The 12,646-nt window shown below is 36.6% G+C and overlaps 1 protein-coding gene across 5 annotated transcripts in view; it reads right to left on the bottom strand.

Moving 5' to 3' along the window:
• DOCK8 (dedicator of cytokinesis 8) overlaps positions 1-12,646 on the bottom strand; it is an 88,160-nt gene that overhangs the window by 42,579 nt on the left and 32,935 nt on the right. For all 5 annotated transcript variants that reach the window (XM_027709557.1, XM_027709558.1, XM_027709559.1 and 2 more), the window contains 9 exons: positions 12,459-12,539; positions 11,586-11,745; positions 10,836-10,975; positions 10,513-10,606; positions 9,200-9,362; positions 4,320-4,437; positions 2,710-2,780; positions 2,009-2,147; positions 400-501 (listed from right to left, as the gene is read on the bottom strand). In XM_027709557.1, the coding sequence (XP_027565358.1) occupies positions 400-501; positions 2,009-2,147; positions 2,710-2,780; positions 4,320-4,437; positions 9,200-9,362; positions 10,513-10,606; positions 10,836-10,975; positions 11,586-11,745; positions 12,459-12,539 (1,068 nt within the window). The remainder of the gene's footprint in view (positions 1-399; positions 502-2,008; positions 2,148-2,709; positions 2,781-4,319; positions 4,438-9,199; positions 9,363-10,512; positions 10,607-10,835; positions 10,976-11,585; positions 11,746-12,458; positions 12,540-12,646) is intronic.

Here is a 12,646-nt window from a genome sequence, read left to right as displayed (position 1 = left end):
TAAATCCTCTGGACAGTTTCCTATTTGCTGTGTTTACTCAGAGGGCACAGTTTTCGCCTCCAGTAACAGCACCTGATTCCCTCTTCCACACAGTCACAAAGAAACCCGAGCAAATCATGCTCATATGGAAGAAATCCAATTATTGACTTGACACTCTCTAAACAAATGTATCCCTGATTAGACAATTTACAAGAATTTGCTTGAATAACTAACTCAAAAAAAAAAAAATAACAACATAAAATAATAACACCAGTGACAATAATAACAACAACATTTTTCTCCAGACCTTTCTCCTTTTAAAGGACAAACAGCAGGCATTGCCTACAAGCAGACAGCAATGTTAGTTTGTAAAACACTTACATTAGGAAAATATTATCTCTTAATAATTTTATTTGTTACCTCAGGAGAGTGAATTGAATAGTGTAATGGCAGCTTATCCAATGCAACTGGAAGACTATAATGTCCAGTTTGAAGACGATCATTTAATAGAACTGGCAGCCACTGAAACAAATGAAGAGAAAACACAGCAATATTCAGGATGATATATGATAAGAGCTATTTATCTAATTTGTTAGGTACAGTCAACAAAACAACAAATGAGATATTGACCCAAGCTTCACTGCTCTAATGTATTCCACAGTAATTTCTTTGTATTTTAAATTCACTGATAGCTACTGCGCAAAAATGTTAAAAGCTGCTTTACAAACCATCTCTTTTGAAGAAAACAAACACAGAGCTTCTCATGTGTGACATACATTTTTCTAATAAATCCTACCAGAAGGATTTAGCAGAGTTCATGTTTTTATATAAAAATTGTGTATCTTGAATACACTGATCCTTGGTTTTGAAGCAAAGCAACAGAGTTGAAGTTTTGCTTATCACGAATTGAACATCTTCAGTGTGGTCACCATGAAGATTAAAGTCAGACTGACTTATCATTCATATTCATATGACCCTGCATTCATATTTGGATGCATTTAATTTTTGTCTTAGTCAAGTCTGAAAGAGGTTGTGCATTTGAATGTCACAGGGAAGAAACATTTTGTATTTAGGTGAACAGAAAGTTGAAAATTAGGTCCTCACCTATGTCAAGTCTTGCTCCTCATCTACAAACTAATTTATTTCTTAACAATCCCATTGACACTGGTGGGACTATAACTGTCCATAAAATAAAGCCAATTTGAAAGGATTTTCCGTACTGGGATTAAAAAAAACCAAAAGCCAACAACAACCAAACAAAATCCACAAACACAAACAACACCCAAACTTCATTGTGGGAACACATGGAAAGCGCTTGTCTGGCCCCACAGCTCAATTGCTGACCACAGCTCTAGGACATTTTCAAATCTGAAGTATTATCATCTTCTATGCTTTCCTTTCATATTAAAATCTCTCCAGTTAGAAATGTTGATTGATAAAGAAAAAGGTCAAAGAGACAATGCTATAATATGTACTTCTAAACCTAAAACATGCTAGTCTGAACATGAAGATAAAGAATGCAAAGGAATTACATTTTAGTTTTTAGATTCTTTCTGGGTTTTTAATTTTTATGTGGATAAAAGACAATTTAGAACAGAAATTATATGCCGTATAAAACTTCATTACAGTATTCTATTAGCTATTGCCTCATGTATGAACATACCAGTAATAAACGTAATTGCGTATGTTTTAAGGTTTTTTTTTTGCAGTAAATAGAATCTAACAGAATTAGGTTATATGCTATAAAGCATTGTTGTTGCAAATGTTTCGGTACATTCTTCAGTTGAATCAGGTGAATTCATTAAGTTCAAAGACATTTAACATTGTAAAATTATAGGAAGAGGATATAACCTAGCTCAGGTTGCATCTAGTTTCTATGAATTCACATTAAGACCTTCCATTTGCTTTGATGTATTGCCATAACCAGAAAGAGAAAAAATGACAAAATTCCTCACAAGCAAAGAGTCTGTTTGCATAGGATGTAGATATGCACACACACACACACACTTATGCAATACATGGAACTTACTGAGTACCCTAGAAGGGTTTCTACAGATGCTCCTTGCTTTGGTTGGCAGCTGATGTGATAAAATGTGAACAATAGATGGTGTTTCTCTGTGAGTTTTGCTGGAAGCTTAATTTTCACTTCTTCGTAAAAATCAGGGGACCTGTTTAAAAAAAGTGCCAAGTATGTTTCCAATGTAAGCATGAGACGGAACAAGAGGTAAATTTGCCAGCAGCTGTGAACTATGTACAGCTTTGAATCAGGAAGAGAACAGATAGTATCAGCTGGACTGTTTTAGCTTCACCTCCATCTCTATACTTCAAAAACATTCAATCTTAATTTTGGATTCCAGAATTACTGCTGTGCAAATCCTAAATCCCAAGTTCACATTAATGAGAATGAGAATGACAATGTCCCTTCAGCTCTTTTAGATCTGTGAATTCACTGAAGTGAATTATGTTAAAAGTTGTGCTGCTTTCTGCTCCTGCTCATTAATCTTCTTATTAAGAATATTCTCAACTACTGACAAGCTTCAAACAAAAAAAGCAATGGTTGCTTATGCAAATGCATGTAGCTAACCTAATTAGATATGATAAATCGCATAAAATGTAACTGTTTAAAATGGATTAGTAACAGCATTCCTTGATGAACTAAGTAGGCTAACAATTATGTAAAGAGATAATGATTAATACTTCTCAAGTCCTAGGAATAGCAACAACACTTACTTATTATGATATGTGATAGCCGTGTATATTTCTTGGACAAATTCCGGACCTGAAGATTTCCCAAAAATTACCTACATTATGAAGAAAAGAAAGTAACAGCAATCAGAACTAAAGTATTTAATCACCATCATCTTCTATAAATTTTAAGACGGTATCTGAAGACTTAAAATGACTCCTCAATTTTATCTTAGCTCATTAGCACAAATGTCTTATTACCAAGCACCTTCCCCACTAACCATTCAGGGTAAAACACCAGGAAAATGGAGCAGAGTTATCTGCAGAGTCATTGACTCCCTCACATCATTCTCCAGTCATGCACTTAAAAAGTTAGAAATTGTAGGAAAAAAGTTATGCTAAGCCACTTATACATTGTCACGCTGCCTTTAACTAAGTGTTAAAATTTAAATTAAAAGTATTTTTAAAGTTTTGTTTTTCAGTTGTAGTCTGTTTATTTAGGGTGAGATACATGTCATCTTACCTTAGAGGTCTAAAGTTCCTTTACAATCAATAAGGAGAAATAGGCATTTCTGGTGCTAGATTTGCTTCCCTCATTTCAGACCCAGGCCCATGGTAAGGTCCTGGAACCCAGTAACTTTAAAGGGAGCTCTGAGACATGAGCTTAGACAAGAATCTCTGTACAGTGCAAATCCATATGTATTGAGATGAAGCTCACAGTGGAGAGGGAAGCCAGATGAACTGTGTCTGTCCCAAGCATTTGTTAAAAACCTAATCATAGCATGGCCAGAGTCTAAGGAAACTAATAATGCAGTATTGTGTAAAAGGTGTGACACTCAAAAGGCATAGCTCCAACTCTGGAAGAAGTGTGGCTTGGGAAAACACTGATTTCAGTTCCACAGGTCATGTGGAGTAAGGCTGTGAAGTATGCACTGTGCAACGTCAGCACATTGATAAAGGCTGGTTGGGTGACAGTCCTTGGTCCAACAAATTGTTGGACTGAAGTCTCCTCAAAGTAATATTTCCACTCATTTTTTCCTTCTCTAACACATAAAATCACAGAAGACTTTTTTCTCAATGTCATTCTCAAATAGCCAACAACACTGTCAGAAAATGTCCCCAAAAATTCAGGCTGAAGAGACATCTGGGTTTAAACACTTCAAACTGAAGATCTCCAGCTTGGTAAATTCGAATAGAGGATGTTACAATAAGAGATGTTGCATAACCTAAACATAGAGAGTACTGCCTGCTCTGCTAGTAGTGTACACCTATGTCTTCAAACACAGTGTGTTTCAAACACGGAAAACTCTACCTGTGCACCTGACTGTGCACCTATTCTTAAAAGGTCTCTGAAGCAATGTGAATTTTACCATTAGAGTTTCCAACAGAATATTGATGCAATATGATGTCAAAAGGTAAGAAGACTTATCTAAGAAAGAGATGCCTCTGGTTCCACTAGAATGACGAGTTTTTCTTGTTGTGGGTAAGGAGTACAGCCCTGCTTTCTGATGAGAATGGAAAGCTTCACAAGCTCTCTGATGTAAGGTTTCCTAGGGCCCCACTGGAAACTGTGGTGAATGATGATTCCTCTCTTAAGAGATCCCTCAGGAACGCATGTAAACAAAAGTCTGCTAAGAAATGTCAGCACTTATTACCGGCATTGCACAGGAAGGATCTTCACCACACATAAACTGTATCTTGATGGTAATGTTTCTTGCAGAAGCCAGGCGGTTAGCAAAATTCAGTCTCTGAGGGTAAACATAGAGGAGATTTCTGAAAGAAAGATAAGGAAGAATAGAATGGGTAAATGGCAAGCATTTCTGTTTGAAAATTAAGTGCACAAACTAGCATCTTGCTGACTTCTCTCCCTGTCCTTCAATTCCACCTACATAGTGAGAGATTTGCCAGAATTTCATTTCAAAAGTTCACAAGGAAAAGCTAAGTTCTTGCTGTGACACACAGAACATTCTATGTTTAAGATTTCTCATACAGTAAGCTATGTCTTTGAGAAGGCAGTCTTCCTCTCTCCCTCTTTTTTTTATTTTTTTAATATGTAATTCCCTGTTACAAATGAACTATTGTCTTTGCTTCATGTAACGAAAAGTAGGAACCTTTCGAGAAAGCAGCTCCTTTCTGAGATGTGAATAATCAGATTTTGGAAAGGAGAAGGAATCACTCAGAGGTGATAAAAAAAAGGAAAACAACAACTGAAGTGTATACATTTGTAGCTTATAGTAAAAAAAAAGGCATATATATCAAGATTATACAAATCAAAAAGCAGTATCAATGAACCTGAGTAAATACAAATAGGAAATTTTGAACTGTAATTCTATAAACTTCCTTTTTTAAGTAATGTATATGAATAATGCTTTGAAATACAGCATACTTTGCTGTTTACTAGCTTCTGTACGTGAATACATCACTACACTTCAAATGTCTGTGGGGAATTTGGCAGCATAGATAGTCTTCCAAGTTCAAAACCCAACAATTCTAGTAGAAGAGTCAAAATGCTAATAGAAAGATTTTTCTCCAGTAAAGTTTATGGCAAATATGGGATTTCAGGTAAGCCTCGATTACACACACATTCTGGAATCATGATTATGTCTATTTAGTGTCTTGTTTTCCCAGTCTGGTATAGGGTTTTCACTGTCTGTCCTCCAAGTGTAAGGAATAAGACTAATGTTGGTGGAAGTATGCTGGCTTTCAGTGAGAAATGATGAGGACTTCTCATGAATTTTCATGCTTTCTCTTTGTTTGTGACAGTCAGAAGCTGCACACAGAATCGCTCTGTTCTTATCCCAGACATCTCCTCAGCACCGTTGTCAGCTGACAAGGGTGAGCAGCTTTGGAGAATACTGCCCTTAAGTCAGACAGTCCATTTTCCATTTATTGTATCCCAAGACCTGGAAAACTCTTGTTGATTCTCCTTATTGCAATGTGTCACAACGGATACTACACAGTCCAAGCTACTTTTTTTAACCAACATACCCTATATGGGCCATGGCATGCCTTAGCAAAAAAAACTAGCATGTAACTTGCCTTTCCCTTCCTTCAGAATGGTACTTCTGCCTGTCACACTAATGTACTTTCTTCCTTACCATCTTAAGTGCAATTTCTGCTTTGCCAAACTCTCTCCAAGATTATGTTAAGGAAAGCTAAGTGAAAGAGAGAAAAATATCGGTAACCTCCACTGAATTATACTCGGGGGAATGACATATTAAATGAAGGATATTGTCAATATTACATCTGCCAGAGGTGAAGAAGTACATGTAGGGGAGGCTGAATAATCCAGGCATTGCTTCATTAATCTGCAGCCTAGGACAAGATGTCACAAATCCATATAATGTACCTGAGCACTGGATTTTACCTTTAGACGTGGCTTGAGATTAAAGATATGTAAAAACACAGAGAGCTCTCTGCTGACTACACAACCAAGGAAGCATTATTCCAGTAAGTACTCTACTAAAAAGCTAAAGCTGGTGCCATTTATGCTCAAGCAGTTTTAAGGATTTTGCTTACATGTGTATTAAACACATCAGCACTGAAGAAGACTAGAGACAAATGCTGACTCTGGATATCCTGAATATGAAAGTGATGGCTGACTTCTAAAGCAGAAAGGTGAGGAAATGATCAAAAGACGTTCCCTGACACAGGCATGAATTGTAGACCTACTGCTGACCACTGCTTAAGTCCTACTGCCTGCCAGCATCCATAAACTCCAAAAGCATGAGAGGAAGCAAAGACAAGGAGCATTTCACATGGCAGTTAGTAGGGGCATTGGGGCAGCAAATACTGCTGTCTTTTAAATAACAGGACAGCTAGGATACCCATAAGGATATAGTGAGCTCCAGGAGGCATTGTGTTTCCCTTGAGGTTCTTCGCTGAGCAGAAATATTCAAACAACACGCCACAGAAATTTCTTTTGTTCAGTGTGATTAAATTTCTCCCCTCAGTCCCCACACAGAAAGTGCAGAGCTCTACCTCCAGATACAGTTAGATGTGCTTAAAAGGCAAAATAGCCATTCAGGTGTCAGCATGAGTCTACAAAAGCCATGGCAGAGTACCCAACATCACTGAGAACAGAGTCCCAAAGGCCAGCAGAGTCCTGGGTGAGACACAGATCCAGACAGCTTCTGTGGGTTGGAGACTGACCCAGCAGACGTATGATAGATAAGAGGCTATTTCAGAATCAGTTACTTGCGGAGAAAGCTAAGGGCCCACCCAGCCTCGTACAGGACACCATGCAATAATTCTCATTCAAATTTGCTGACCTTCCTATACTTTCATGGGACTTAGCAGTGATTTGATCACTTCCCATGGGCAAAGCAATGCAGACTTATCTTCTGCCAAAATAAAATCTATTCAGAGTTTCAAGTCTGTGACCCTTCTCATTGAATATTCCTATTTGTAAATATTGCTTGTTCATACGTGTGACATAACAAAATTCTTCCCCTTGCTAGATTACACCTTGTGTGAGGTATCAACAAGTGCATCTCAAACTTCTAATGAATAGTAGGCATGTTCATTGATGACTGTGACAAGAATTCCAAACATAGCAAAAGACAACATACGTGCAAGTAGTCCCTACCGATACAAACCAGAAATGTCCTGCAGGTGAACAATGATGGATGGGTTAACATTGACATGTAAAACTTACGGTACTAGAAACAAAAACTGATACATCCATTAGTTACAATTTTCAGTATTCGCTGATTCCTCTACAATTTTGGTGAGGAATCTTCAGGGAAAAAAAAATTGAAAGTTAAAATGCACATCATAAATAGTTAACCAAATATGGAAACCTGCTCTAGTCAGCCATTGATTAGAAACCTGGCACAATGACAGAACTTCAACTTATCACATTCAAGAGGGTGGGTATGTGTCATATATTCTGTATCTTACTATAGATAATTTGGATAAACATCTGAATGATTTTTCTCATGCTGCTAAAATTTTGAATCACCTGAAGAGATGATCATAGAAGACTCATAGGGCTACTATCCTATCTCTGGATTCCATGGGCAGAGAGGTAGAAAAGATAATGCTGTGACAGCAGTAAGAGGAATGAGAGACCATTATACACCAATAGTCTTTCCTCATACCAAACTAGTCAAGAATGGGGTAGAATGACTACCACCAAAGCAGAAGGCCTCCAGCTCACATTGCAGACTACAGCAAGTCTGAGCACAGCACTAAGTGGTTTGCAACTAAATGAAACAAAACAGCAAAGGAAAGGGTTTTTTCCCCCTTCCTCTAAAAATCCCCGAAGTGTTAGCCACTTCCCCATTAAAGAGAGGACTTCCTGTGCCTGGTTAAGCTGAGTTACTGCTGAAGTGATGTGACAAATCCCTCTTCCTCAGCACCAACATTTCATAGTGGCAATAAACAGCATAATTTTCATTTATATTTAATGAGAAAATAAAATGACAAACAACCTTTAAATTATATGATTTTTCCTATTAAAAATAGAAGGGTATGAAAGAAATAAATCTTGGAATGTTTTGACATTTTCAGGGAAGTATTTTTATTAAAGAAATATAAGTACACAACAAAAATAAGTGCTCAGTTTCACAGAGCACAAAGACAGTGGGCTGGCTGATCTCTCTAGCATAAATCAGAAATAGCATCATTTAAAATAATGGCATTACACCAGTAAAAAAAGCTCGCAAGAGCTGAGTTCAAAGACTATAACACAAGACTCCACTTCTCCTATCACAAAGGAAAAAGCTATTATTAAAAAAAAAGGAGACCTTTTTCCTCTGAAATACCTTACTTTGGAAAAAAAAAAACCAACAAAGAAGTAAACACAATCTTTGCATTTCTTCTAAAGATTCAGGAGAAAAACTGAAGATAGGTGTTTCACTAGTATTTGTCCGGACATTTGCATAGGTATTGTTATGCCAGTTTGTATTTTTATAGGTTTTCAAGTATTCAAGTATTCAAGTACATTTCTATATTCATGGTAATGTTGATAGAAAACAGGTAATTATTTTATTCATTTTTCATTCTTTTTAATGTCTGCATGCATAGCAATGGTTTGCAGAACTTACAATCAAAAAATTAGGAAAGATTAAATCAGCTGTATCACACTACAAGGCCATGAGAATCAGTTATGATTAAATGCTAGCAAATTGCTTAAATAAGACAGGATGATTCTACTTTTCAGATTAGAGGAAAGGGAATAAAATAACAAAACCACTTCATATGTGGCTCTATTAAGATTCAGAGTTACTCTGCATAGTTTAGTTTAATCTCAGACTCCAAGAGAAGGAGAGAAAAAGAGAAAGAGAGAAAGACAGAAAAAGTGAAAGAGAAAAATTTTCAAAGGACAACACAATTAGATTAATAAATACATTATGGAATATCCTGCAGGTATTTTATCTTGAAATAGCTAATAAGATTAAATTGTCAGCCTAATGCATAGTCTTTCTTTTTTATATATATTTTTAGTTTCTATTTCTGAAAAAAAATCTAAGTCACAATTATTTTTTAAAATAGATCTTAAGAAATTTAAAAAATATACATTCTTTCTTACCTATAAATGGTATGGGGAACATACACTTCTCTAATTGGAAATTCCAAAATCTCTTTGTGGGGACGATTACGGTTTTCTGGAAATGGCTTCACTGGCAGAAGTTCTGGTGTCAGACAATAACTAAGGTTTTCTGGAGCTGGGGAAATCTCCAGTTTAAGTGTTCCTTTAAAATTAAATCACAAAATCTCAGCAAAAATATAAAAAATAATCAATGTATAATAAAAGAAAGATGAAAACAATATATGAGGTTACATAGCAACAGTGCAGAAATAAGAACTGGATCTTGGGAGAAGGAAAGCATAAGTGTAGAAAGACTACAGAGGAAGAAGCCGACACACACCCCTTTACATGAGGACAAAATATGGCTTTTTATGTCTACCCTATTTCAAGTAAATAGAAAAAAGGAAGGAATATTATATGCTGGGTTGATATTCTAGTATCTTTCACACACAAATAATACAACATTTGTCTGGGAGACAAATAAAGATAAAAGGGTTCCTGTCTAATACAGTTCTCTCTCACTTTACCCGCTCCCCTCAGATTCTGCTCTGATTAATCTCTGCCAAATTAGACACCACCCACCAGGACAGCCAGGCTTGAAGTGGTGAGCAGTTAAACAGTTAATACTGATAACATTTACCCAAGTATCAACAGACTGTCTGTTTAAATTCTGTGCTGTGATAACTGAAAACCGTTTGTGGAGCTCAGACTTGTCATTTCTGGCAATCAGTTGGAAAGGAAAAACAGCTTTGCCCTCAGTTCATATTTTTTAAGGTTCCTCTGTAACCCAGAAGTGCTTGAGTTGTAATTTACATAAAATGAAAAATTAAGCTCATCAGGTGTTTGACAGTAGCCAAACACTGTCTCTGCCTCTCTACTTTGCTAACTAACACTGACCCAAATACCAAACTAAGATGAATGGTGTATACATTTTAATATCTCTCTACAAAATATGAGCCATTTCAAAATATTGAAGGGAAATGACAAGGATCTTAGAAATTTGCTTTAAAGTACTGTTTTCAAACAGTTTGAACAGTAAGAAAAGACATCCAGTAGATGTCACTGTAAATTAGTGAGGAAAGCAAATAATTTTAGAATATCAAGCTAAATATAACTCTGCATACTAATTCACGCAGAAAAAAAAATTCAAAAGCATCTGTGTTCAGGTCGACACTGGGAACCCAGGAAGTTCCTAAATGGCACCCATTATTGGCTTTAAATCCAAGTTACATATATTTTGGGGTTGGAATTTACAGAACAATTTAGGGGAGAAAAATACACATAACCCTTTCCATCCACAATTAACTACATACCTGGTAAAGTCTTAATTCGTCTTTGCAAGGAAGATGATCTTTTGAAATCAGCTAAAAATTTGAACAGATCTTCATCACTGAGCCTGTCTCCCTCCTACCAGGAGAAAGACAAAAATCAGTACCTTTATAACAATACTCCATAGCACTGAGAAAAGGTTTGTGAGTGAACCATGTTCCTGAGGCATGCAAAGCAAGTGCGTTACTGTGTACTCGACACTAGTTATCCTCTGTCCCCACACAAATATAGTTGGTAATTTTTCCCAACGCAATTCACATTACATAGATGAAAAATCTCTAAGGAAAACAGAAAGAGAGTCCAGTACCTGTTTAAAGAAGGTACCAAGGGTCAAAGAGATTGTTTTGAAATTGGATGCTGGATAGCTGTCCTCTGAGCCGAGACTTCTCTCAGAAGGCCTTCTTGCCTGCAGCAGTGTTGCCCTCTTGTCACTAGTGGATCCCTTCCCTTCAAATGGAAATTAAATGAAACATCATCTTGCTTTTTGCTTTTGCTGCAGTACAAAGATTACTAGAATACCTAGAAAACCACAACTTCCCAGCAACATCAGAGGATAGAGTACCTAAAACATTGCACTTTTATTTCAGACTATGTGAAATAGTGGAATGCCAGGACACACCTAGAGAAGTGACATTATTTCTGCTGCAGAGCACAAGTTTACTCAAATTTTTAGTTCATGAGTTATGAAGCACATTAGTCAACAGTGTCGAACAATGGTCCTGAATACCCTAGAAACTAAGATGATAGGTATTTTGATTTCCCAGTACAGCTAATGAACTCCATGTGGTAAAGGGAGTTTTACTACTACAAAGCCAGTGTTCAATGAAAATCAGGTCTAAACCAATAAAGAATATTTAGCAGACATAAAAATTAATATGCAGAGATGAAACAGTGAGGACATTGACTTGTAAGTGGTTGTAGCACTGACAAGGAAGATTGAGAAGACGTGACTTTGAATCTGTTGTTCACTCTCGATGCCAGAGTGAATGACATTGTTTCCTATATTCAGTCCTACTGAAGAGTCATTTCGCATTACTTAGAAAAGTTGGACAATTACCATTTAAACCTTCAGTGTCAGGTATTTCTCGTTCAAGTGTTGAAAGGTTGAAGAAATTAGTTAGGCTTATGGGAATCCAGGCGAATGGCATTCTGTATTTCCCCAACCGCTGACAAAAGGATTCAGCTTGTGCTTTCAGTTTTTCAATCTTTTCTTTTGTCTAAGACAAATAAAATAATGACTGTTAAAAAAAAAGCAATCAGTTATTGTAATGTTACCATAGATAAAAATGTAAATTACATATTTACAGTTCAGTAAATAATTGCAGCTATTGCATCTGATCTTTTTGGAGTGACCCACAAGTCCAGTATGAACAATCACCATGAAACATTAGCAGGTTCTACGTCTTTCATCAGATACTGAAAAAATATTCTACTGCTATTGAAAGCAATATTCTAAAGGTGAGACATATGGAAGTCCAACAAACAGTTTCAGCTTGTTCCATGGAGGTAATGGACCATGAATTCCTTGAATAGAGCTCACGTTATCTATGAATGACAGCACTGAACTAGCCATTACACACCACAACAGATTGTCTGACCATCCAAACCAGCAACATGTCTCTGAGGTACAAATATTTCTGTGAATTCTACGTTCTAGTCATCTCCTTTGCTCACCCCTATCTGCTTCATGACTCAAGACTTTGCCAGCATTAATTTCCAAAGGGCTCAGTAATGAAAATGCACCTTCCCTTCTCCTGATTTCTGTTGGTCATAGACACCAAACTGCTTGAACCATGGATGCATTAACTGGCTTCCCCTCCAGTGTTTCTGATATTCTGTCCTATTTCAAAGGGTCTGATCTTTATCTGTTTTTTTTTCACCTTGATCATGCATTTTTTCATCCAAACATTCTTTACAGTTATTTACTTACCTTGCCAGCCTCACTTTCTTTAAGAACCATATAGGGTTCTGCACAGTCTCCAATTTCTCCTTGCTGAAGCACTTTTTCTATCTACAAAACCCAGGAAAATAAGACACTCACAAATAAAAAATATCACCCAAATAGTAACATACTGTTTCTCTAGCAATATGAAAGAGCCTGCCTAAATGTACAACACA

Source organism: Neopelma chrysocephalum, unplaced genomic scaffold (assembly GCF_003984885.1).
Source record: "Neopelma chrysocephalum unplaced genomic scaffold, ASM398488v2 Primary Assembly neopelma1_96814, whole genome shotgun sequence".
Lineage (NCBI taxonomy): Eukaryota > Metazoa > Chordata > Aves > Passeriformes > Pipridae > Neopelma > Neopelma chrysocephalum.
The sequence above is the reverse complement of the archived record's forward strand: the minus strand, read 5'-3'. Positions and strand labels throughout refer to the sequence as shown.